The sequence below is a fragment of the Eulemur rufifrons genome, chromosome 5, assembly GCF_041146395.1.
Source record: "Eulemur rufifrons isolate Redbay chromosome 5, OSU_ERuf_1, whole genome shotgun sequence".
Taxonomy (NCBI): Eukaryota; Metazoa; Chordata; class Mammalia; order Primates; family Lemuridae; genus Eulemur; species Eulemur rufifrons.
This window is the reverse complement of record NC_090987.1, coordinates 22,525,021-22,552,923: the sequence shown is the minus strand read 5'-3', so window position 1 is coordinate 22,552,923 and position 27,903 is coordinate 22,525,021. Positions and strand designations below refer to the sequence as shown.

General features: G+C 37.1%; 1 protein-coding gene across 2 annotated transcripts in view; it reads left to right on the top strand.

Moving 5' to 3' along the window:
• The window catches only part of ARK2N (arkadia (RNF111) N-terminal like PKA signaling regulator 2N), a 60,364-nt gene extending 34,230 nt beyond the window's left edge, over positions 1-26,134 (top strand). Inside the window, exons 3-5 of one of the 2 annotated variants that reach the window (XM_069468027.1) lie at positions 5,363-5,545; positions 18,036-18,162; positions 25,725-26,134. In XM_069468027.1, coding sequence (XP_069324128.1) covers positions 5,363-5,545; positions 18,036-18,162; positions 25,725-25,914 — 500 coding nt within the window. In that variant the 3' untranslated portion in view covers positions 25,915-26,134. The remainder of the gene's footprint in view (positions 1-5,362; positions 5,546-18,035; positions 18,163-25,724) is intronic. The other variant, XM_069468029.1, reaches the window with a different exon arrangement.
• Positions 26,135-27,903: the final 1,769 nt, after the last annotated feature.

Here is a 27,903-nt window from a genome sequence, read left to right as displayed (position 1 = left end):
CAGTGGAAAAGGTATAAAGTAGACATTGATTCCATTTTATTTTAAAAATTATAACTACTAAACAAAGTTTCAGTGCATATTAATGCATTTCATTTCCATTTAGTTCTATCTTAGACATTTTTCTTTTTGCTAAACTAGTTTTTTGTAATGTTATTCTGTATGAAGTATGCACATGCAATTTTTGGCATTTAAGGCTGTTTTTCTGGAGATGGCACTTTTCAATATAGATTTTTGTCTTCTGTTGATGTAATTATTTTCTAAGAGATATTTTGAAAATGAGTGCTTTCTATTCAAATTGTTCTGTGTATATTTTGTTTTTTGATAGTAATAAAATACTGCATAAGTATTCTTTTAAGTATTTTTTCTCATTTGTAAATATATATTTTCATCTTAGTAAATATTCTCCTGTGTAATGAAACTGCTCTTTTTTTCTTAAGTAGGTTCTGCTAAAATGCAAATTCCCTTCTGCAGCTCTTGCAGTTTGCCTCTTCCCCTCATTCTCTGACGCCCACACCCCATTCCCCCTTTTTACATTTTTTAGCTAGATAATTTCTAAGAAGGCTTCTTTTAGGTGTAACATTTTTTGAGTCTCACTATCTGGATTGAGGCTGAGTGTGATGTCCCCCCCCCCCACCATCCTCCTCTCCTTGATGTTGTGTAGATAATGGCACTGGGTCTAGGCCCTTTCACGACTGGGCAGAAGGAGCCTGAATAGGGTCCTTTGACAGCAACAAGACCGATTTTTTTTTCTTCTCCTAGTAAGGGGATTAGAGAGATTGGGCATGGCAGGGAGGAAAGAAGAAATTTTTTTTGTGGGCTTTATTTTATATTACTATGGCTGTATTACTCTAGCCATAAAAAATGGGGGTCAGGGGCAAACCAGGTATTGGTCCATTGCCCCACCTTTCCTTGGGCCTGAGACTCAGCAATAGAGAGGAAAGGAGGAGTGATATTTCTAGGTATCTCTGGGATACAAGAGGAATTCCTTTTTTTCTAGATTTAATTAGACTTCATAATGAGAGACCGACAACACTTGTGTTAGTGGAGGTGCTCTGTAGTCCGGGATGATGCTAAATATGGATTAATCCATATGATTTCTGTTTGGCTTTGAAACACTTATTTATTAATTATTATTTTTTTTTAGAGATAGGGTTTTGCTCTGTTACCCAGGCTGGAGTACAGTGGTGCAATCATAGCTCACTGCAGCCTTGAACACCTGGGCTCAAACAGTTCTCCTGCCTCAGCCTCTTGAGTAGCTGGGATTACAGATGTGACCCACTGCACCCAGCTGAAACACTTTATATGCATACATGCAAGCTGACATTTTACTTCAAACAAAAATGCAAAAGCCACATTTGTGATGACCTCATTTAACTATTAATCCTAGCAAAGCATTTACTTAACAAGTTGGGTTCATCTATGACCAACGTAAAGCACCAACCCAGGCAGTGATGTTTCCTAAGTTTCTTGCATGCAGGCTGTGTACAGAAGAGTATATATGCGAAGGTAAGCAAACAAATACTCAAGTGGGGCAGGTGCTAATTATAATGGAAAAGTGGCACAGTGGACCAATATATGAATTCCTGTTGTGTTCTGTGCTATGTCTTCTTTAACCCTCACTATAACCCTGTGAAGAAACTGAGGGGTAAAATAATTTACCGGAGTCATACAGCTAAGAGGTAGCAGGCAGGGCTTTAACCTGTGTGTCTGCTGCCAAATGTCTGTACTTACTATGCTGCTCCCAATCTCATCTTGTATTTTCCTTTTCCCCTCAACAATGAGAACAACTGTCGACTGTTCTGATTTTACCTAATTAGGACTCAAATTTCTCGTCTGTAAAATGAGAGTAGTGAATTATGTAATTACCTTGTATAGTTTTGTGCTTCTGGTTGTCAAATTTGAAAAGAGGAATTTGTCATGATTAAACATAGAAAAGGAAAAGTTAGGTTTTGTTTTGCTTCGTTTTGTGATTTGGATTTTTTTCCTTGAGATTTTGGAACATATTTGAAAAGGAAAACTAATTCATAAAAGTAAACATTTGATAGCAATAATGCAGAAGGTTTAAGATCATAAAAGGGCAAAACTCACTGTATCACTAATGTTGACAACACAGGTACATGTATATTTTGGTGTTTGAAAAGTTAGAACCTATTTATTATAGGCTAGGAGATTAGTGAGAGGACACAAACCTATTTCTAGAATAAATTGATATATTTATTTATTTAGCCAAATTTAGCAGTGGGGTGTTGTATACCAACTTTAGTGACACTAATGTTGATAAGCTCTGATAACCCACTACCATTGAACCAGCCTATAGTAAATTGATATTTTTAAATAAAAAGTAATTGGTGGATTGCTTGACTTTTAATTTTTCTTGTAATAAACTGCAACCAGTTTGAAAGATTTCAGTCAGAAGGAGAAATAGCACCTGAATTAACCACAAACGGTTGATAACTATTTACCTTTATAGAGAGGTGGTTTTAATGATTGTAGGAAAACTAATAAGTTCATTATTAAAAATTTATGTTTTAAGATTGTGACAGACATCAAAGTTGGCAGATGGGAGAATGTGCAGTTTGTATAGCCTTAAATGTCGTAAGCATGGAATGTGCTTATGTGAATGACTAAATCAAATTGGAAATGTTTCCATGTATAGCTTTAGTTGAAGTGACTATTTTGATGTTCTTGAAAGTCACAATAACATCTTGGTAACAATGCAATTGTTTTAACAGCTTAGAGGGATAATCAAGTGAGTGCAAGGACAGATTCTCATGTTTATTCTGTCCTATAATGAATTGGTAGTAAATAGATAGCTGCTCCTGTTATTAATGTGCTAAGTTTTCCTAGCTCTTCAGTGATGTGATTTTTTTTTTCTTCAAGAGATACTTCTTTTAGAAAGCAGATAAAATAACTACAGAATCTTGCCTGTTGCGTACTTCTGCATAGGGAGAATCACATTTTAAAAGAATACCACAAATTGTCACCATCTGTTGGCTAATATTCATGTATATTTCTGAGTACAAGTCCTGATACCAACTGCTTTAAACATACCACATTTAATCTTGGTTTGCTAATGATAGGTATAAGATGACCTTAGAACACAAGATCCTTAATTGTGGTTTCTTATTGGAAGACAAAGTTGGAAAGGCAACCATTCCATTATTTTATTGAAGTTTGTATAGTATTGACTTGTCATTGTTCAAATATATCAGAAAAGATAAGTGACAGTGGCCATAATTTAACTGTTAAGTATAATTAAAATATGAAAATATTGCTGTCTTTGTTTATGATGAATACTAAATTTAAGCTAAGTTATAAGGTATGCTGTTTGGAAATATGGAAGATGCAAGAATGAAGCCAGATAACAAGTTTATGCTTGTATTTCCTCCTGATGAAGACTTTCAGACAAGTTATTTCCATGGGTAGGTGATGTCACTCTGCATGTATATATACACTTATACTTTTTGCATGATTATACATGTAGGAGTGGTACAATTTTGACTTGACTGTTGACCTGTTGCCTCAATTTGGGGGTAGTGGTGGGGAGTGTGAGGGCAAGAGGTTCTGAATGGTACTGGTCATATAAATTTTAAGATAAATCACTAAAATAATTTATTGTGAACACTTTTAAAAAAAAGCCCTTTAAAAATTAAAACATGGTCAAATAGTCAATATTGTACTCGGCCCTCATATCTTCTGCACCTGAGTATTTGGACATCATACAGTATCTTGATTCCATAGTAATCATTTTGAACTCTGACGAGAACTCCATAGAATGATGCAGCTTTCTTTTCTTAAAAAGGAAAGAAAAAAGAAAAACCTCAAACCTCAAACATGAATCATTTTTTTGCCTTTGAACTAAAATTTATTACCAACTGATACGAAGGGCCACACTGTTGAATTTTATGGTCATTGATAAACTTGATTTACCCTTTTAGGGGAGCTGGAAATTATTTTTAAGTAGTCAAGTAAAATTGTCATGATCGTCAGAATTTCATATTGTGACATGTCTGTTCTTTATACAGTGGCACCTAACAACTCATTTGCTTGTATGTTTGGTCATTTTTTATTTTAAAAATGTTGCTACATAAACCTATGGTTTGGGAGTTTAGTTTTAAGGCATCAATACCCCAAGTAAGTGTGTTTTTGTTCAGTGACAATTTACACAATGGATGTTTGTATTAAAACAGTAATCCTTCATTGTGTTATATTTTTATGATTCATTGGTGTATGTATTCCTTCATAGTCAAGAGTTTCATAAAATAGGTGTGTGTTTAATATTCATTTGTTGGATGATATTTAAAAATCTTTAAGGAAATAAATGGTTTGCTTGCACTTCATAAGTAGCTATAGAGAAACAGCATTCCTTTATTTCTGCTTCATCTTAAAATGGAGGTAGTAGAGGTATTTTCTTACTTGAATGAAACTTTATTTTTGCTTTTTGCTGTTATGTTAAAAAGGCAGCATTAGCATTTTAAAGCATGAATCTATTCTACGAGCATGAATATTGAGTTATTTTAGCATGAACTGCAGTGTAATTACTTTGAAACTCAGTTGCCTTTTTCAGCTAGTTAGGGTGATTGAGGGGTAGAAGGGAGCTTTTATTTTTCCAGTAAGAATTTTAATATCTTCCTGTAAAATCACCTGTAAGATTGCATATTGTTTATTTGGAATGTGAGCTGGTTTTTTCCCTTTGGAAATAAAAATATATATATCGCTCATAAAACATCTAAAGCAAAATCCTGAAAAGGGATTTTGTGAGTCTTGTCTTTTTGTAGAATGTCGTAAATTGTATAACATCCCTGTTATTATAAAAGACTTCACTGGAAATAGATAAGTTAGTCAAATAGAGCTCTAGTGTTAACCTTATTTCTTTAGGAAGTATGAAAATATATTTGATTTTCTTCTCTGAATCTGCTAGGGACTTTGAGTGTTAGCTACTAAGAGAAAGAACTAGATTCATTCTCTTAAAACATATAAATTGGGTTTTAATACTTTGCATCAGTTTTTTCTTTAAGAAAGGAGTTTCACTTTCTCTGTGGGGTCATCCCTTTTTTCTTAATCTGTTGCTCTTTAGGAATATCACAGAAATTCATTGTAACATTGTTCAATATAGTCTTGTCTTCTGTTCTTCATAATAACACTCCCTTTCCTCCTTCCAAAATGTGTCCATCATCTTTGTAAGCTTGGGTTATCTTTTCCACCTTCACAACATGTAAAAATATTAGATGTATAAAGTACAGCTTTTCTGATCAGATAGAATAATAAGGTAAAGGCAACTGGCATTTAGAGGGCTCTTAGTTTCAGAAGTATTTTTCACCCCACAAGTTAGATACAAGTATACATTTTCTTTCCTCCCTAGATGGACCTCCAGTTGTAGCTCATTATGATATGTCTGACACCAGCTCTGACCCAGAAGTGGTAAATGTGGACAATTTATTGGCGGCTGCAGTAGTTCAAGAGCACAGTAATTCTGTAGGCGGCCAGGACACAGGAGCTACCTGGAGGACCAGCGGGCTTCTAGAGGAGCTGGATGCGGAGGCAGGTTGGTCTCCCCTCCCCCCCTTCTCTAATGGTGTAATGTGCATGTGTCCTGGCAGCTGTTTTCCCTGTAGTGGGCCGTGCTGAGGAGAACGGGCCATACCAGAGACATCTGGTATGGAATGATTGTGACTATCCAGGCTGCCGTTTGTAACTGAAAAAAGATTTGGTTAGTTTGTCATTCATCTTTCAGAAGGAAGCAAAAATAAGAGTTATAAGACATTAATTGTAGGCATCGGTAGATTTCAGTAGGCATATTTCTTGGGTTAAAAAGGCCCAGCATATGCAAAAACAAGCCAGACACCCTCGTACCCTTTGACCAGTTCTTTCCCTCACTTAACTCTGCATGGCGACCTAGCTGCTTAGACAGGGAACTGTTGAATCTCTCCCTGTGGGGCTGTTTATACACAGCGCTGCCACTGTTTCTTGTGCCTCTTGCTGCAGAGTGTCCCTGTTAATTCCTCTTCAGTAAGTTCTCATTTGTCCTTTCTAACCCTTTGCTTTCAGTTTCTGCCTCTGTTAGCTCAGGAAAAAAATCTCTGCCTGTCTTGTATTATTTATCTCAGTTCTTTGATTATTCTTGAGTGATATATATTCACTAAGAAATCCACTGCAAAACCTTTCACAGTGCCTCCAAGTCTCCTTCAGTATTTTCCTCAAAATCTTTCAACATTCTTTATAATGTAAACCTTAAAGAAAAAAAAGCACTAGTACTTATGTTTAAGAAAAGAGGGGTAGGGGATTGAAAGACAGACTGTTTAGTAGTGTATAATTTCTTACTTTAGCATTATTGAAGGATTATAGTTTTCTAGTTTATAAATGCATTGGTTTTAGGAGCTAATCTAGTAGTTTAATCACTACCTAAAATATTATTTTTACGAGAAATGAGTTTTATATTACCAGAAAAAAGAATTAGTTTTTATATTGAGACAGAACTCGACTGATTATTGTCTTGAATTCTTTTCTTTCGTAATCTTTGATTGGAACTAAAGAAAAACCACTTATTTGTTGACCTTCTGATTAATTTATTGTGTTGAATTTTGGAACAGGGCCTAGATTTAGTTTTGACTTTGACTGCTGTCTGTCTGACCTTGGACCAGTCTAGTCATTTCTCCTCTGGACTTGAGTTTTTGGGTTTTTTTCTTCTTCTTTTTCTTCTTTCTCTAACCACTAGACTATGTGGGATGGACTTGTGTTTTTATATGTACAAATACATGTTTTGCCAATAAGGATCTTTTAAGGATTTGTTAATATGAATAAGTACTTTGAAAAGAGGTAATACTTTATGTCAAAGGAGAGTAGTTTGACCATATTTTGTGCAGTGTGTTTCTAAGTTATGTAATTTGTTTTGTACACTACATGGTTTATCTTTGTTTTTCATCCTTTGATGATTAAGTGATTCATTCCACTTCAGTTTTATTTCCCTGTTTCTTTAGTCTTGCCATTAAATATAGACCACTTTATAGTGAATTCTTGGGGGGAAAAATGATTACCAACATTATGTTCTTCACATAAAGAATTCTTAATATTAGGTTGAGCCATGTGGAGTTGTTAATATTTGACCTTTTGACTTACAACAAACCCAGCAATTTCATACGATTCAACCTACTGGTCACATTTTTAGATTCAAGTAATTGTTAGCTTGATTATTTAAAAATCACTCAGGCCCCTATCACCATTCTTTTTAAGAAATAAAAAATGACAAAAGTATGCCAGGAGGGAAACAACTGTGACTTCCACTCTGTTCCCCTTCCTTTTCCCCTTCCCACCCTACAGGTATCCTAAATTTGGTTTTTAAGGTTTGGTATTCTTACTTCTTTATGTATTTTTACTGCATTTGTTATTATGTAGCTGTAAATAAGCATGTTTTAAAATTAATTGGTATCATATGGAAGGTAATCATTTGCAACTTGCTTTCTTAGTTCAGCATTTTGTGAGCTTTATTCTTATGTATAACTCTAGTTTGCTTGTTTTTTGCTGCTGTTTAGTATTCCAATATATGAATATTTACCCATTCTCTTGGTAGACATTTAGGGTGCTATTTTAAATGATGCTATTAACATTTTTTGTACGTGACTCTTTGTATATGTGTGTGATAATTTCTATGGGATATAATTAACATATAGAGACAGCACATGTACGTATTGGGCCATAAATTCTGTGTAGATTTTTGTATATCATAAGATTTAGTTACCATTGTTCAACAGAACCCCATGACATTTTTTTATGAAGCCATTTATTGGCTCTTTCAAAGTAATTTTTTTCTTCAAATCTGACAATATAGGTGTGCAAATAATAAATAATACTGTACTGTAGTCTTGATGTAATTTTAGTGGGAACCCATCTTGTGAATCTGAATAAGCTTACGGTGTCACAATAAAATGTTAATAGAATTCATGCTTGATTGCCAGTTTATATTTTGAGACGTGGACTACTAGTATCAGTCAGATGGTTTGAGTGTAAGTTAAATGTTTCAATGGTTAATCTGGATTACCCCTTTCCCCATCACAACAAAATAAAAGCCTAGTCCCTGAACAGACTATTCAGGGGTTCACTTCAATCAATAGCAGCATCTCAGCCCAAATCTACAGCCTCACTCCATTTAGGTTCACGTAAGTAATCACTAGATATGGAGTAGCTTCCCTTTCCCCAAGCAATTGGATGATATTCTTGTATCCAAAATAGTTATTATATTTAGTTTGAGTTTTAACCTAGGCAAAAGAGTTGAATCACAGCAGATTTAAAAACTTAGTTGCAGTCAGGGAAGCCACTAATCAACAAAAGACCTGAATTTTCCATTTCAACTTTTGCCACGTGTTTACATTTTCTTATTTGATGCTAGTGTAGTGAGTGATTTGGAAATAGCAACCACTTGCAAACTGTGACCTCAGGTAAATTATGTAAAGCTTTAGTTTTCCCAGTCTACAAAACTGGAATAGAACTAGTACGTACTCTAAAAGGTTATTGTTACCATTAAGTGAAATAACATATACAGTGTGTTTTTAGTACGGGGTTAGAGCACACAGTAGGCCTTCAAGAATGCTAACTAGCATTATGTTAATATTATTATGCTGAAGTATACTGAGTAAGGAAGTGATTAATGGATCAATTAGTGGATTTCTAATTTACTCTCTTGTACTGGAGTGAGTTGCTCTTGCTACAATATTTGTTAAACTTTGGCTGAACATAGAAACTACTCAGGGTACTTGTAAAAGTTCATACTCCTAGGTTTCTCCGTGAAGATTCTATCAATAGGTCTGAAATGGGGTTGGGGAATCTCATTTTAACAATAACCCCCCAGGTAACTCTTGTATCTAGCATGTTTAGGAAATTATCAGTATAACTGGAAATGGCATCATTTTTGTTAATTGCTCTAAGAACTTACTGCATGCATAAATATAGTTGGGGCTAAAAGAAGCAGAAGTCTGAGGTACTCTTGGTGCAGAAGGTTTATAAGTATGATAAATTGAATTACACTTTTTTCCCCCCTGGGAAATTATAAATTTTAAACATCATTTCTATCAGCCTTCTTGTCAAGAAGTTAGGCTCTAAGCATTTTCCACATTCTTAAAATAGGTATGGTAATTTTGATTTGTCCCTAACCCAAACACAGTAGCAGTGCAGAGAAACAAATCATGGGTTTTCTGTGACTAGTGTAGGGCATTTTATACTCAGATCAGAATGGCCATGTTTCTATTGTTAGCACTTTAGAGCTGATATATCAGTCCTGTGAAGGAGATAGTTTGGTTATGTTCTTCTTGTTTACCTGTTTCATACTGACTATGAGATTTTAGATTTCTGACCTTTTCCTCCACTTTTTAAGGTTGTCTTTAACAGTCTTGTTGAAAGAACTAAACACAAAGTAATTATTCATTTGTTTTCAAAGCTAAATGAATGGCCAGGCATGGTGGCTCACACCTGTAATCTCAGCACTTTGGGAGGCCAAGGCGGGAAGATTGCTTGAGTCCAGGAGTTTGAGACCAGCTTGGGCAACACAGTGAGACCCCAAGTCTTAAAAAAAAAAAAAAAAAAAGTCTAAATGAGTAGTGACTTAAGATAGTAATCTTTTTTTTATACCTAGCATGTGGCTGCGGTCATCCAATTTGTACTTTCCTTCAATGTGCTGCAAATAGGTTCAGGTCTAGTTCTTACCCAGTAAATTCACAATTTAAAAAGTAGCTACATTATTGTTTTTTTGTTTTGAAGACAAAAAAGAAAGTGTTTGCCAAGATAATTTAGTTACTACTTTTTCTATCCTTTTTGTTACCTTATCTTGGCAACTGTTTCTGACTTACGTGTTGAAAAGGTCTGTGGTGAGAGGATAAAAATTTAGAATTTTCTCGTAGAATGAAAGAAGTTATCCTTGCAAAGACCTACACAGGGACAGCCAGCTGCCACAATAGCTAAATATAAGTGCTCTGCTTTATTTTCAGTTTAATATATGGTAATTATGGTATTTACATTTTTCTCTACAGGGCTTGTTCTTGTCTTAGAACTGGAAAAGATTACTACCACTGACAATATTTGAAGAACCTCATAGCATCTTTGGCTCACTTTTGTGTATGCTTTGGAGAATCCTCTGAGGTCATGGAGGGGGTGGGGCAGGAGCAGACAAGGCCCAAAGATCAGAGGTCAGGCTCTGCACAGTAGCCCCCTGTGGACTATGTGGCATGCTGAAGAGGGCTATATATTTTTTCTATTTCTTTTTTTCTTTTATATATTTAAGGAGTACAATGTGATGTTTTAATTTAGACATGCATAGTAAAATGACATAGTTACCTTTTTGTGTATCATAAGAGCACCCAGAATCTACTCTCTCAGCAACTTTACAGAATATATTCTTATATTGTCCTTATGCTGTACATTAAATGTTAGACACTCACCCTACATAAGTACAACTTTGTACCCTCTTTAGTAAGTCAGGATAAAATATAAAGGAATAAATAGCCCATTAACACTTGACCATAATTTAGATTATGTGAGAATCCTGCAACAGTGAAGGACAGGAAAAAAAAAAGAGCAACAGTTATTTTCTGTTTCGCTTTGAGGAGCAAAAGATAGATAAGACTATCTAAAACATAGCTTCTTGTCTAGAAAAGGAAAGGAAAAAAACCAAACCGAACCATGAACTTTGAGGAAATTCTGTTCCCTAAGAATGCTACACCTTGCCACAATTCCTGCTCCACATTTACATCATCTTTTAGATTATTTCCATAGTCTCCTGATTTCCTTTTCCCTACCTTGGTTTCCTCTCCATATTCTCATCACATCTGCCAGAGTGATCTTAGAAAACATGAGTCTGATGCTATCACTCCAACATTCCAAATCCTCCCATGGCTTTTTATCTCATTCAGAATAAGACTGATATCCCTGCATTTGCAAAAGATCCTGTAGATGACCTGGTGTCTCTTGCCTCCTTGAGCTCACATACAGTTCCTTTCCTTTTTGCTGACTCAGTTCTAGTATTTCTCAACCCTTAAATGTGCTGCAATTTATCATGCCTCAAGGCCCTTGCTTTTCTATTCCTTCTGCCTGTGGTGCTGTCCCAGATAGAAGGAAAGCATGAGCTTTCACTTCTTTTGGAGGCTGGTAAACTTCCACCTTATCAATGAAGCGTAACCATTCAGACTACTTAAATAAAGCTCGACTTCTTTCCTTCAAAACTCCCTGTTCTCTTCCATGGTTTATTTATTGCCAGAGATGTCTCCATCATCTGATAGTCTTATTTACTTGCTGAATTTTAATTCTATTTCCTTACCTTATTTTTAAGTTGCTACATTCCTATCACCTTGAACATGACCTGGCACAAAGTAGTAAGTGCTCAATAAAAATGTGTTTGAATAAATGAAAGGATGAATGATGGATGGAATTTTCAATGTAACTAAAGCTTGTGAATGAGTCCTTGTGGGTTCTGTGTGTTTCCTAGAGACAGCAGATACTAGGCTTGTATTTTTTGATCCATTCAGCCAACCTGTCTCTTGAGTGGGGCATTCCAGCCTTTCACATTTATTGAAAGAATTGATTAAGTGGGATGCATTTCTGTTCATATGTTGGGTAGAACCTTATTGCTTTGTTTTACCTCTTGAGCCATTATTTTATATGGGCTCTGAACTTTAGCTTTTGGGTGATTTTATACTGGTGGGTTTCTTTTATCTTGATCAATGTATAATGCAGATGTGAGTACTTCCTGCAGGGAAGGTCTGGTCTTGACAAATTCCCTCGGTGTTTGCTTGTCTGAAAAAGTCTTTATTGAACGTTTGTATAAGAAACTTAGTTTTGCAGGATATATGAAGAGAGGGTTACGTTGAAAGAAAAGGACTGGCTCTAAAATAGAAGGAAGAGGGGAGGCATCCCAGAATGCCTTTGGTGTCTCTTGTAGAGCATGGCATCCCATATAGCCTTGGTGTTTGTCCCAGCTGACTTGTATCTGCATAACATACTTTGTCTAATGGCTCTGACAGGAAATGTGGCAAAAGTCTCACCCTATTAGCCTAGGAGTTCTTAACGTTCACATGGAAGTTTGTTGTCCCCATCACTTCCTTATAGCCCTTACTTTAGCTTGTACTGATTTTTTGATCAAGTAATACAGATATTAGCTATAAGAGCAGACACTGATTTTAAATGATCAGTTTCGAGCATCATACAGGTTCCATAACAGTGCTAAATGCTGGCAGGGTTGGATTGCAATTTTTATGGCCACAATTGCACTACCAAAATTCTTTGGATCTAATAATGTGAAAGCAGCACATTAATGATTAGTTTCTGGATTCATAATGGATGAATAAAGTTAAAAGAATTGGAAATATTGGTGAGGGGTACCTTGTTTTTCTTAAGGACAGTATAAAATGTACAAAAGTAGCATAGTAACTTTTCATTCTTTCCCTCCTACCCCAGGCCTTCCTTCCTTTCTTTCTTTTTTTTTTTTTTTTTAAGAAAAAAGGTAGAGTTATATTTTTAGCTCTGAAATGAGGCTTTCAGAGGTGGTAAGGTCCAGATGGGGGTGGGCTACTAAGTGAAGACTGCTTACTCAGAAATATTGATGACTCAGACATTTCACAAAAGATTCCTACCAAAAAAGGTGGAATTATAAAATAGAACTGTGGTGCTAGAACGAGGCACAGAGATACAAAGAATTGACTAATTCTGCTGTATTCTGGTTGTGTTTTCTTAATTACTGTTCTTTTTTTTTTTTTTTGAGACAGAGTCTCACTCTGTTGCCCGGGCTAGAGTGAGTGCCGTGGCGTCAGCCTAGCTCACAGCAACCTCAAACTCCTGGGCTCAAGCGATCCTCCTGTCTCAGCCTCCCAAAGTAGCTGGGACTACAGGCATGCACCACCATGCCCGGCTAATTTTTTCTATATATATTTTTAGCTGTCCATATAATTCTTTCTATTTTTAGTAGAGATGGGGTCTCGCTCTTGCTCAGGCTGGTCTCGAACTCCTGAGCTCAAACGATCCGCCCACCTCGGCCTCCCAGAGAGCTAGGATTACAGGCGTGAGCCACCGCGCCCGGCCTTAATTACTGTTCTTTAAAGGCATCGAGTAATCAAGGAGGAAAGAGTTTGGTTGTAGCAACTGTAACTCTCACAATCTGCCTTTTTAATTTGGTTTAATTCATTTCACTTATTTATTTTTAGGACCATAACAGGCTGAACACCTTGCTGTGCATCTACCACAAGTGGCTTTAAGTGCCTCTTGGAGCTCAACTCCTTGCTTCTTAGTGAGTAGGCACAGATAGCTTTGAGGTGGTTATTCACATAAATAATGATATTCACGATAACAGGACTTGAAAGTGGAGAAAGCAACAGTAAGCCAGATGCCAGGAATGTTTCATGAATGACTGAAACTATCTGTGAGTAAGTATATGACAGTGAAAGGGTAACCTCCTGGTTTGGGTACAGAGGGATGGAGACCAGTAACTTATAAGTGATCCTAATCCCAAAATTGGGGGCCAGGAGCAGCTTCCTTTTCATAGGGGTTTAGGGGGTCAGATTTCCATGAGGAGATGGAGAGGACGTTCAGTGCAATTTACCATGGAGCTGGCATTCCAGAGGGCACTGGAAACTTGTAGGAAGGTGAGTGGAGCAAAGGAGAACAATAACAGAGTGGGAGATGAGATGGGAGAAAAATGGATGATCCAGGGGCTTGTATTTTGTAGGTAGCTAGGAGGGTGGAAGGTATAGTGTTTACTTCTCACAACCACTGGTTTTCCTCCTACCTCTTTTTACTGCTTTCTCCTTTTCTACTGGGAGCTTTTCTGTATTCATACTGTTACTTCCACCACACTATTCTTTTGCCTCATTGACCTATCCCCCAGCCCTTTATCAGTCCTCCGTAGCAAGCCCAACTCTTTCTTTGCCAGTATCCTTTGAGAGTTCCCTAGTAGAGATGACTTTCCTCTTATACCTACCTGGCAAAGTCTGACCCCTGGATGCACATTTTAAGCCTATATCCACACTGCTAAGCATACCTGGAGAAAAATCACATATATAGTTCCAGAGTTGAGGATTGCCTTAATTTCCTAATCTGCAGCTTCGTCCAGTCTCTCAGCACTGCCCAGCAATTCCGCCTTTTCCTTAGGCGGCGTTCTTTTTTCATAGTGGCTGCTTTGCTTTTCTAAATCCCTTCCCTGCTACCCCAGCCACACCTATTCTCTGCAGATGGCCTTGCCACAATTTTCACAGAGCAAGATCACCTCAGCTTTCTACCATCTAACCTGTTTGTTCCCTGCCTTTTTTCTGATTATGACCAGGTCTGTCCCATCTTTTAAAACTATCCACCCATATACATCTCCCTCAAGCCCATATTCCTTGCTCATTAGCATCCCATCTCCTTTGCCTCCATAGCTAAACTCCTTAAAATGTGTCCACTCTTCCTTCCCTTCCACTAGTCTTCAGCTTGCTTTGCTACATTGGCTTGAGCTCCATCATCCCTCTGAAGCTCCCCTTGCCAAGGTCATCTATCAATATCTTATCGCTGATTCTAGTGGGCTCTGCTTACTCTGTCTTCTTATCTGACTGCTCAGCTGGGCATTGTTAAGCACTTCTTAGAAATGCTCTTTGGTGTCCATGGCCTCACGTCTTTAGGTTTTCTTTCTACCTCATGCTTTCCTTTCAGTGCCCCCCTTCCCCTCCCACCTCTTAATTATTGGTGTTCATCAGAGTTTTGTTCTTGGTCCCCTGCACCCTCTGGATGACCTTTAGTCTCCTACCTGTTGCTGAGGACTTAGAGGTCTAGCAGTATAGACTTGTTCAGTACCTCCAGCTGCCTATTGGACATCTTAAAGGCACGTGGTCATCATGTCCTAAGCAACCACCCTTAGCTTTCAGCAGTGCACTGAATGGCATTGTAACTCTGTCCATTTACCCAAATCAGAAACCTAAGCATCATTTTTGACTTGCTGTGCTCTTTCATTTGCCTGATTCTTAACATTACTAATCCTCCACACACAGACGCACACAGAATATTCCTCATTTTGTTCCTTCCCAAGTTCAGACAGTCATTTCTCACACAGGAAACTACAACAGTCTAACTGGTTTCCTTGCCTCCAGTATTTCCTGTCCTGCTATCAGTTTCAACTCCAAAAGGAAATTCTTTAAAATGTAAAACCAGATCATGTCACTCACTCCTCTGCTTAAATCCTTCAGTGGCTTCCTGCTTCTCAAGGTAAAGTCCAGACTCTTTACTATAATCTGACCTCCGCTGACTTTGCCTACTTTGTTTCTCATTAGTCTTTTAGTGCCATTACTTCAAATCTCACCAAAATTTTCTACCCTAAAGCAGTGGTCCCCAACCTTTTTGGCACCAGGGACTAGTTTCATAGAAGACATTTTCCATGGACCTGGGGGAGGTGGGGGATGGTTTCTGGGTGATTCGAGCACATTACATTTATTGTGCAGTCAAACCTTTCTGCTAATGATAATCTGTATTTGCAGCCACTCTCCAGCACTAGCATCACTGCCTCAGCTCCACCTCAGATCATTAGGCATTAGATTCTCATAAGGAGCACATAACCTAGATCCCTCGCATGTGCAGTTTACAGTAGGGTTCATGCTTCTATTAGAATCTAATGCTGCTGGTGATGTGACAGGAGGTGGAGCTTCTGCAGTGATGCAAGCAGTGGGGAGTGGCTGTAAATACAGGTGAAACCTCGCTTGCTTGCCCTGCCACTCACTCACCTTCTGCTCTGTGGCCACAGTTCCTAACAGGCCACATACTGGTACTGGTCCATGGTCCGGGGTATGGGGACCACAGCCCTAGAGAACCACAAAATGTTTCTTATGCTACTTGCCCTCACCTATGTCTACTTTTCTCTGAGAGCTTCCTTGGTCACCCTCAAGTCTGGGAATGTGCCTTCTCTGTCAGAGCAGTTTTCAAATAATAGTGCAATGGATTGCTTTTTATTGTCCCTGAATATATTGTAGATTCATTGAGGGTGGAGACTGTGCCTGTCTTGTTTGCTATAGTATTCCTAGCACGTGGCACAGTGCATAGCGTGTTACAAACAAGTATTTATTGTAGATACAAACAGATGAAGTAAACAGTATAGACTGCTTGAGTCATAGAATATGGAGAAGTTGAAGGCTTTAAAAAAGAGAGACCATCAATTTGTATTCCTCCCTAGCAGTGCAGTTGGAACAGTGTGCGTGATGATAGCCATAACTAAACCATTAAAGTAGAATCGGTTAAAAGACGTAGCCACAAGCAAGGTATTGGGAATCAGAGCAAAAATCTAGGTTTACCAAAGCTAGACTTAACCAAATTCCATTTAAGCAACCTCCCTAGATGTAACAAAACTGGGTTTTGTCTGGCAAATGTCACCTTTTGTATGCTTGTAGAGTTCAACATAAATGCCTACTGCCAGTACCACATAGGATCCTATCTAGCTTACAGACACATGCAGACTGCAATATAATCTCCATCACTAGCTGTAGCTAGAAGCTGTTCTAAGCTTTTAAATCTTTTGTTTTCTCATATGTGCATCATTTTCAGTTGAAGAAAAAAAGATAAAAATAATGTTAAAGAATTGTGAAAAAGACCCACAATCATATTCAAACTTGATTACTTTTCATGTTTTTACCGAGCACCTACATATTTTTATAGTGTTATTTGTGGTAGTTGTTATGTTATGTATACATTTTCCCAAGTTTCTGCATAGCACTGTGCTGAATATCTTTGGACATCACAACATTTTGCTTATTTAAAGGCTTTTCCCCTAGGGGTAAATTCTCGGGTCAGAGAGTGTAAAAATTGTGAAGTTTGCTTTGAGACTGTCTATAGCTTTCCAAAAGGGTTCCACTAAAAGTTAACAGGAGTATGAAAGTACAAGGTTTCTCAATGACCTGGAAGCATTGGATTGAGCGAAGGGAACAGAGAGAGTTGTATGTGTAAAGTTTTGTTTTCTTTAGATTGGCTTAGTTTATATTAGATTTCATGAAGAATTTTTTTTAATATGAAGAAATAATTTTCTATCCGATGACAATATATTTAAATAAAAATGCATCTTTAGAGTTAATGAAAATTTGTACCTGTAGCAACTCTGTTATTCTGTGTCAATTCCTAGATATTCTAAAATTCATCCTTTTAAGTGAGAACCATTCAGGAGCTGTGTACACAGGCTGAATTATTTTAACTCTTGCTAGAATTGTTTTTAGAGCTATATATTTTGGTGCTGTGCCATTAGCCTTTATTGAGAGAGAGTTCTGTGAAGCTCATGTTTTCTGTGATGTTGGAAAATGTGCATCATGTAATAAGTGCTTTATGAAGACCCTTATGAAAAAGTCCTTATATGCCCCAGTGCCACAAACTGTTGTGCTTTTCCAGAGTATGTGGTTTGTTTCTGTCTAAGGAGAACTGTCAGCAGTGTACAGGTTATGTTTCAGTTGCTCGGAGCCAAAATCATGATTTACGTATAGCCTTTCCTTTTAGATATAGTTTTGGGTCAAATTGCGGCAAATCTGCATTAGAGAGAAAAATGTTAAATCTTTCACAAAGCATCCTAGTATACATATGGTATTAATGATTACTTCTATTATTATTCCATTTAAAGCCTTTGAGCTTTTTTGGTTTAGGATTTTGTTTGTTAAAATGATAAGCAGTGGAGAACCCCGTTGCCCTCTATGTGATTATGTAGGTCATTTAAAAGCTGACTGGAGTTAAGTGCAAAAAGTATTACAGAATAAAGTATGTAGTACTATTACATTTCATGTATATATATATATATAGAGAGAGAGAGAGACTTTGAGTTTATACTTTTATGTACTGCTATGTTGTTGGAATACATGCCATGTGTACTTTTTAAAGATCAATTAAAAAAAAAAAAAAAACACTGCCCCAGCTTATTTGACGTGGGTAACAGTTTTGCTGTGGCAAGTTCTCGTAGAACTATTCTGTATCTGTGACTGAACCTGGATGATAAATCTATCAGTGAGTTGTTTCTGCTATTTGTAAGAAATCAAACTGTAGTGCATGTTTTTTCTCCCCTTCTCTCTTAGGTCATTTGGATCCAGGATTCCTGGCAAGTGACAAAACATCTGCTGGCAATGCACCACTCAATGAAGAAATTAATATTGCCTCTTCAGACAGTGAAGTAGAGATTGTAGGAGTTCAGGAACATGCAAGGTAGGATATTCATTGTAGTATTCTGATACTTTTTTTTATTTTACTCCACTATTATACTAACAAGGATCTGATATTTTAAATTGTAAATCTTATTTTAACCAGAAAACAAGCAATAAAAAAATGGTAGACCTCATTCATGCCTGGCATGAATGGTGAGAGCTAGCTGTCAGCTTTCTTTGGCTTAAGAAACATTTTTTTGTTTAGACATGTTATAAGCCTCAGAATGTGTTGTATATCATCTCATATTAAGAACTTCTCAGCCATACGTGCGTGTGAACTAGAAGTGACATTTTTATTTTAAGCAAATGTCTAGATAGCTTGACAGACTTGTCTCTTAAGGCAGAAGTATCATTGTACTTTCCCCCTCTCATTCATACTTTTTTGCCTTTCACTTTACCTTGAAGTATATTGGGAGCAAACATTTGGGAAACATGCATCTGACGTCATACCTCCTTGTCCGGTTTCCTAGATTACCTCTCCTTGTCTTTCATTAAAAGCAACCTTGTAAGTTATTTTGGTTTCTTCGTACAGTGTATTTGTAGTGATGTTCATATGATAAGGGAGTCCTGTTTCTTAGGATTAAAAAGAAAGCCACAAGTCATCAAATTATTTTGCAGTATTATGAAAATAATTTATGAAGTTTGCTAGGTCAGCAAATGATGGTCCATAAGCCATATCTGGCCTGTTGCCTATTTTTGTATGGACCATAAGCTAAGGATTTTTTTTTTTTTTTTTACATTTTCAGATGGTCGGGTGAAAAAAATCAAAGAATGATATTTTGTGATGTGAAAATTATATGAATTCAAATTTTAGTGTCTGTAAATAAAGTTCTTTTGTAACTGAACCGTGCTTGTTAATTTTACATATCATCTGTAGTTGTTTATACACTCCAGAGGCAAAGTTGAATAGTTTTAACAGAGGTTGTATGACCGCCCCGCCCCTCCAAGCCTGAGATACTTATTATTTGAAAAGTAAATACCTTTGCAAGAAAAATTTGCTGACTCTTGCTTTAAGGTATGTTCATAAGAATTGGTTACAACCCTCTCAGAAGTATTCTTCTGGGATATTTCTCACACACACCCCAAAAATTTAGAACTTGTGTATTCTGTACAGCAAACAACTTCTCTCTCATGCCACAAGGGTTCAATTGTGATTTTCTGATAAATAGGTTCCTAACACAATATCTTGATTACCATGCTCTTTGATCTGATTTTATTGTTTGGTTGGCCAGGTAATAAAACAGCATTTCTTCTATTTCTTTTATAAAAGATGGATTTAGAAGTATAAAATGGGGATGTGAAATACAGATGCATATAAATTGAGGAACCTTTATTCTAGTGAGACCCAGTTTTACTTTCTGAGAGCATTTTTCAGTTAAATAATTGGAACTTTAAGGATGTTGATTTAATTCATAGTTTAGCATGCTATTTCCCCAAAAGTGCCAGATTCTGTCTTTGTCAGAACTAGTATTGTCCTAGCACTTTGTCCTTTACTCTATTTTTATGCCCTTACTATGCCTGCATGGCTGCTGCCTTTGTTTTTTTTCCCCCATCTCTTTTTTTTAATGGTTATTTTCTCTATTCTGGTAGGAAAGAATTTTTCTTCTTCAGTCTTTATCTCATTTTTTTTCTTTTTTTTCCTGCCTTAAACTTTTTTCCTATTAAATTCATTTCCATTTTTCCATCTATTCTTTTCAAGCTGACTCATTCATCAGACGAGGAAGCTAGACCTACTGATTTCTTCCTTTACTTCAGCATTTGTTTGCCATTATTTTAGTTCACCACTGTTCCTTACAATATAGAAGACATTATCCTAAGTCCCATGTCAGGATCTTTCTAGAATATTGTATTTTTTAATTTCAGGGGACCAACTATAATACCCTACCTATTGACAGATTGATATGGGTCAGTTATCTTCAGTTGTGCCAGGAGCACATTATTCATTCACCAACTTCCTCTTGAGTTACATTTCAAATTTTAATTCATTGTACTCAGGTGTTCCCACTTAAGCAAGAAGGAGTAGGTAATAACCTATATTATTTATCTAAATTCTTACTCTGTGCTAAGATATATTATTTGGTCCAGGTCTCTGTTAACTTCTACCATCTCCCTTTTTTTCATTTCCTTATGCCTAGAATTGTTATAGCCTGAGTCACCCTTCTTTTTAGCTCCTTTGTTCACTTTTCTTCCATCATGACATCTTCAGTTTCCTCTTTTTTTTTTTTAACCAATATTTTGGTGTCTAGAGTTAAAATTATTATATTTCTATTGAAACTTAAATTCTCAGTCCTTCCTACCCCTAACACACACACACACACACACACACACACGCACGACCTTCTTTGAACTTGTTAGGTCTTTTATATCTAGATTGTCATTTTACTCATTTCATATATTTGTTCCACACTTGAACAAAGTCAAATGACATTGGCTACATTTTAAATAACATAATATGATTTTCAAGGACTTTTTCATAGAGACGCTGAAGCACTAAGCTGTGTTTTACTCTGATCCATTGGTTTGAATCCTGGGGGAATCATATCTTGTAGGTGATGTCCATTTGGAAACCTTGGTGGTAATTAATACTGTACTAACAACGCAATGAATGTATAGAGTTTACAGATTCTGTTCAGTATTTTTAACTGAATCTTGTTTCATTTTGAAAGTTCTTTTATTTTGGCCTTGGGTTTAAGTTAGAGTAGAGTCTCACTGACTGTTCTTTCTGAACATTTTTTCAACAGTTTCTATAAAAGTAGCCTGAAAATCTTACAAACATTGAGATTAAAAATCTGACAATTGGGTAGGGGAAGAGGCTTTCTTGTTGGTTGTTGGTTGCTGGTTGTTGGTTGCTTCAGAATTGCCCCTCTGGCTGCCTGTATCTCATTTGGAATTTATTTCTTTTACAGGTCTAGGGTTGCAGTTATGAAGTATTGATGTGCTTCTGGCAGGGTTATCACTTGGAAAAGGTTTTAGGTTTTGATCCACATCTTTTTGTTCTAATTTGATTTGCATGTATACAGTAGATGTTTTGTTTAGATTTAGCTGTTCTTATTTTTTCTTTTGATAATTCTACATTGTTGTGGGCTTTCTGAGAGTTTTTAGAAACCCAGATTTGGTCCTTGAGTTGTTCTTTTGGGATTGTGGTTGCTCTGATTTGTGTTGGGTGTCATTTTTCCATATCAGAAGCATTTTGTTTGGCCTTTGCACTCAGTATTTAGAGTTGTGATGCTGCCTCCTCCTCCCCTTTTGATAAAGTTGTTTTTCTTTTCTTGTATGTTAATATCTTTCCCTGTTCTTTTATTTTAGATTTTGTTGTATTCACTTAGCTTTTGTATTTCTCCTAGTCCTAGCCTGGAAAGCATGCTTTCTGAACTAATGGTTGAGTGCATCTTTTATGGCTGCCTTGTATGGCTGTGGTGAACTCCTGACATTACCTAAATGTTATTTGCAAATGTTAATTTTTGGACAGTCAGGTTTCACAAATGATCTTTGCTAGTGAGATGGAGCCTTTCCTAATATCTCTAGTTCTTGTGTGCCCACTTAATTTTGCCAGAAGTTTTAATTTATGACCCTCATGCCAATATGTATCTATTTTTGTTCTTGGTCCTTTTTCTTTCTCTTCTTCTCCCAGCCTCATTGGTAATTGCTCTAGGAAGATGACTGCATATACTTTTTCAGGTCTTTCTCTTATGGAACTGTGTTGGAATAGTTCCTTTGGTACCTGTTCTGAGGCTTTTGTGAATAATCAGACTCTTACCTTATGTTAGTCTATTAGTCCTGTGGTCGTTAGTATTAACATTGGCTCATTCCTCAGCAAACAAATTGATGCAGGAAGCTTTTACATTTAAGACTAATTGCTTCATAGAACCAGTTGCTAGCATTAATCCTAAAAAAGGCTAGGGAGGCAGATGAGCATTTCCCTAAAATCACAAGGATTCATTTCATCTTCAGTTAGGAAGAATAAGTAGGAATGTTATCTAAGAGGTCACCTTCAGGCTCTGTAAATGAGAGCAAAAATGATTAATTTTTAATGTTGTTTTCTTAGAATAGTAAGGTAACTATATCAAAAGCTGGCCATCAGAGCCTGCTCTCTTTCTGTGTTTTTTCCTTCATTCCCACTGTAAAATCTCTCCTCTATTGATTTCAGTATATGAAGAACAGGAAATTATTCTATTAAGACTTACTGTTTATAAAGTGTTTTTTCTAACATTTTGGGAAATGAGGCCTGGAACATTTTCTTGGTTATAAAATGCAAAGCTCTAAGTTGTATTTCATACCTGCTACCAGTCATAGGCAGATCAGATGCTTTGTGAGAACAAGAACTGTATCTGCCCTAGAATTGGATTGGACCAACTGAAAACCAGCCAAGTATGCTCCCACCCCCAATCTTTCATACTGCAGAAAAAGCACATGTGATGAGGGATGACATTCTATTTGTTATGTTAGTTGCCTCACAAAATTTTGAGCCTCTCTCATTCTTCTTGTTCTGTTCTCATCTACCTCCTAGCTATTAGTTTATTCAATGTGGTCGAGGTCATTAAAACATAATATATTTTTTGAATGTTTTATTGGCTTTTAACACACATAGAAAAGTCATGGTGTACACTTTAATTTTTGCAAAGTGCCCATACCCAAGTAACTAGTGCTTAGATCAAAATAAGAATGGAAGTCCCACTGTGCCACTTTCCAGCCACAACTTCCCTCTTGTCTTTCCCCCTGTAACTGTCCTGACTTTTAAGAATAGTTTTTCCTGTTTTCGAACAAATCTTAGTCATTGACGACCTTAGAGGTCATCTTAGAATCTTCTTTAACATTCCTGACAGATGCCCCAGCAATTACTTGAGTATTTAAAAGGCAATTTATTCCATTTTGTAGTGGCTGTAATTGTGTAGTAATGATCACCCAAAACTTGCCCTCCAGAAAGTGATTCATGGTTTTTACTACGCTCTCAAGATCTCTGTACAAGGTAGCACCTTTCGTGGTGGCTACCCAGCTCACAGTGGTTCTCCCTTCTTTGGGAGCTGCCCTTCTATCTGCAACTAATTAGAACCAGGAAAGCTTTTGGCCAAAGATAAGATCGTCACAGTTTCCAGAGAATCTAAAATTTTAAAGTAAGAGAAATTGACTGTGAGAGGGTTGGCGCTTGTTCCATCATCGCCAGGTTCTTTGACATGCTCCACTATCCTTCTAATAAATTCCCTTTTTTGTTAAAGTAGCTTAAGTTGGCTTCTGGTAACTGAATCATTGGTAACATAACTAAAGGAGTAGTCTCTTTAGATAATTGTGGTGTCTCATCTCCTTATTCTCTTTCCTTCAGCCTTTCATTACAATAGTAGTACATATGGTCTCTAAACCTCTCATTCTCCTAGTTCTATTCCTATACCAGACACTCTCTGGAATCTGCTTTGCTGTTTATTGAATGCCCCTGGGAACTAGAGTGCTCCTCTCAATCAAACATGGTATAGTACTTAAGGTGTAGTCTGAGGATGGCATAGCTGTGTAGTAGAAAATAAACCTGTGAGTGGAGACCTGATTTTGTTCTGGTTCTATGTTTAACTTGCTTAAGACCCTGGGCAGTTGTCTTTTGGCATCAGTTTTTCCTTCTGTAAAATGAAGATTAGATCAGATCGTCTTTAAAGCCACTCCCTGATGTTGCATTATATGATTACTTAAGGAGCAGTGCAGAGTAACAATTGGGACTATAAACCTCTTTTATTTCAGAGATATTTCTAGGAATTCTGCCAAAAATTATATTGACTTTGTTTTGCCTGAATTTTTACTAAATGTTTAGCCAGCTTTAGTCAGTGTTTGTACAGATGAGCTTTTGAACTGTTAGAGAACTTTATATTTTTATTTATTTTTTATTTTTTAAATGTTTTTACAATATATTCATGTAACAAAACTTTATACTTTTAAATTGTTAGTCTGGGCCTATCTTTTTACTCTGATGACTCTGACTGTATTTTGCCTCACCCAATTTAATACACACCTCTGTAAAGTAACAACACGATATGGAAAGTAGTAGACCTGAAATCAGACCTGTCTGGATGGAAGTTCCTTGGCCTGCCACTTTCAAGCAGTGTAGCCCCAGGCAAATCATGCAACCTGTTTAAGCTTCCATCTCCCTTTCGATAGAGTGTGGATAATAACTTTCTTGCCTACCTCATAGGTCCATTGGAATTGTCAAATGAAGTAATATATGTGAAACTGCTTAGTAAAACTTAGTATATTGGCCGTCAGTGGTATACGTATTGAATGGGCTCCTTTGGCTGACATTATTCCATGACTATATGGTCACTTAATCTGAGTTTACTTAATGGGTTGGACAGATAAGGATTGCTTTATGGCCCTTATTTTAGTGCTTTTCACTAGCTAATCTTTGAAAATGTAGTTGCCTCTGGTTAGCCCATATCTGAACAGATGGCGGGCCTCTGGTACTGTAACAAATCTGTATTCTGCCCCCTGCTTTGATCCTGAGGGCTCTGTTCTTCAGCATCTCTCTCGGAAGGGAGTGGTTTTCAGGCTATCCTTTGTTGGACAGGGCATCTTTCCAGGAGCTTAAGGGTCCTTGAGACAGTTTTGCAACTGCATCTTGTCCATTGTTACTTTTTGTTCTTTTGAACCAGGTGGTGCAGGTAGTATTAAATCAAAGCTGAAATTCTCAAGTGACCCAGCATCACTCTTTGTATATGGATTGTCAGAACATCTGCACAGGAGCCACTGTGGTAGTTGGTGTGACTAAACTTATGACACTTGTTATTTCTCACATAAGCTATATAGGCACTTACCAGCAGTTTAGATTTGAGGACATGGCAATAATAGCTTGAGCTGCCTGCCTGCCTCTGATTTGAGTGAAAACTTAGTGCTTCATCCTGCAGCCTCACAGTTCTATCATTTGGCTGGAATGTGGAATTCAAGCTGTCAGTGTTTCTGAAACAATTTTCTTCCAGTGAACTCTTGGTGTGATTTGTCAGCAAGGCAGTTCTGTCCTCTAATAGGACCCTTTAGGGATCCTAAACTGAGGACTTAATTGTTACTTTCACTGAACCACATTATAAGTGGTTCTGATGAGTGAACCAAGTGTTTCTGTTGTGACCTCCAGGACGAGGGAAATTGATCCTTTACTTACCGACTTTTGGAAATCTAATCTGTAAAGGGGTATTACTGTCACTGTCACTGTATGCTCAGAGTAAGATTGTTTGGGCATCTTAATTTTGTTCTGGATTTTTATGTTGCCCTGCCTTGAAGATTCCAGAGATTTAAATGAGTTCAGAGGAACATCATCTTACCCATGGTCAGTGACTTATTTGGACACTACTCCGGAGTTTTTATTTTGTTTCCATTGTTACTGAGGTGAGACTTTTGGCCTTTTTAAGGCTCAATTGAGGGGGTGCAGGTGGAGACAGACAGACATGGAGGGAAGAATATTGATTGCCGGTTTCATGAACTTGCATAGTAGGCTTATCTTAGTAAAAATGTTGATCAGTACAACTGAAGTCATATTGGCTTATACTTTCCCTACGGTGGGATTAATCATGCTTTTGTTCGTCGTCTCAATTGCAGGTGTGTTCATCCTCGAGGAGGTGTGATTCAGAGTGTTTCTTCATGGAAGCATGGTCCAGGCACGCAGTATGTCAGCACCCGGCAAACACAGTCATGGACTGCTGTGACTCCCCAGCAGACTTGGGCTTCACCAGCAGAAGTTGTTGACCTTACCTTGGATGAGGATAGCAGACGTAAATACCTACTGTAATACAATGTCACTGTGTTTCCTCTGCACTGTTCCCTTCTACTTCCTCCTCCTATTTGTGACACGGAAGTTCATTGTCATAGCTTCAGCTTCAGAAGCTGTTTGTGGCATTTGTAGAATTGAAACTCATGGAAAATCCCATCCTCCCCCCCTTTTAATTAAAAGAAGTCATTTAGGAAGATAACTTAACCACAGAGAAAAGAATTTCTTTTCTTTTTTCCCATAGTAGGAATATGAGAATGATGAATTTTATTAGACAACTTCATTTTACTTGGTAACTTTTAACCTTAGAAAACTCCGTCTTCCTTTTAGAATAATATTTTCATTACCAGGTAAAATGGATTTTCAGTTTTTGAATCTTATATTTATTTTTCTGTATAATGAAATTAATATCTAAACTTGACCACTATCTGCCCACCCCATTGGCACTCCCATCTTAGGGCATTCGCACACGTATCATTCAGGTCCTTATTGGCACCTAGTAGGGCATGTGCATTTAAAAACCTGTCCTTAAAAATAGAAGACAAATATATTTAAAAGTATTTTTTCTTTAGCTTTATAAGTCTTCTGCCTTCTTTCCTTTGTTTTTGGTTGACTTCCCACAACACGAATAATTGACATTTTCTGTTTATAAATACCACTGAGGTGACTTAGTTGGTCTCCTTGTTGCAATAATTCATAACTCTTTGGAAAATGTCTCCTTTAGGGCAGAGGCATTTCGGATAGATACCCACCATGAGGTTTTCCTGGCATCTGAAGAGATTAATGAGAGATCAGTGGGGAAATCTTTCTCCCTCAACTTTTATTCTCAAATAACAGGAGAACATAGAAACCTGTTACCTAGGAAGAATATGGAAAGTTGTGTGGCTTCTAAGGCTACAGGCACTTGCAAATGAGAGGAAAGTGCCTTCTTTCATAGCTGGTCTCTCTATAACGGTGTATAACAACTGATTTTAACACTTGAGATGAAGTGGACCTGATGCTATATTTGGGTATTTTTCTCCTTTACCTTCTAAAAAATAATTACTATAATAAAAACAAAAATATACCATAAGCAATCAGATGCAAAGCACATAAATGGCACTGTAAGTTTTACAGTATCTAAAAGGAATAGCAAAGGGTAGTAGGAGCTTCAGGGAATTCAGGAAATGCCATCATTGGAGTTTTGTGGCATTAGTTACTACCTTTTTTCCTTTAACACGTTGTAGTTACTAGTGAATTATTTTAAAAGCAATACCTAGAGTTAGAACACTATGTATTGTGCACAGGGGGGAGTGAAGTAATTTTGGCTTAGAAGACCTCACCTTTTGTTTGCTTTTTCTGTTTTTGTTTCCATTGTTACTGTTGCTATGGCCCTTGCCTCCCTCTCCAAATGCCTTGGTGGCTCTTCCTTATAAGAATATGAGAACTACCATTGGCAGTTTCCATTCAGCAACCACACATTTACCAAGTGCCTGCTCTGCATAAGGCACTGTGAGGGGTAGGTGCTGTGGGGGCTGCTGAGATGAATGGGACACACCCTGCCATGTACATGCATCAGAGTCTGCCTGGCTCCACCTGTCTGGCCTTTGGCCTTTTCATTTCTTTTCCTTTTTTTTTTTTGGTAAAGACAAGTTTATTCCTTTACCCTTCCTGTTAATTCTCCTATATACCCCTTCTCCTATGGGAGTGTATTTGAGCATGTGTTCTTTGATCTTCTCTGACAGCATCTCATTTGATCTGGCCTCTGTTCTTCATCAACTTTTTATTTTTCCTCCAGTCTACTTTTACTAGATCGGGCTTTTAAGATCAGGAACCTCCAGCTTTAGCACCTCACATATCAGTATTTCACATGGCCGCAATTCTAGTCAAAAACCAAAGACCCAGAGGCCAGAGCGAAATAGGACCTTCTGCAGATTCTCTACTGGTGTATCCTTGGACCCTCACGTTTCACTTTAGGATTAATTTATTGAATTTTACTGTTACACATCGTTTTTGACTTGAATTAAAATC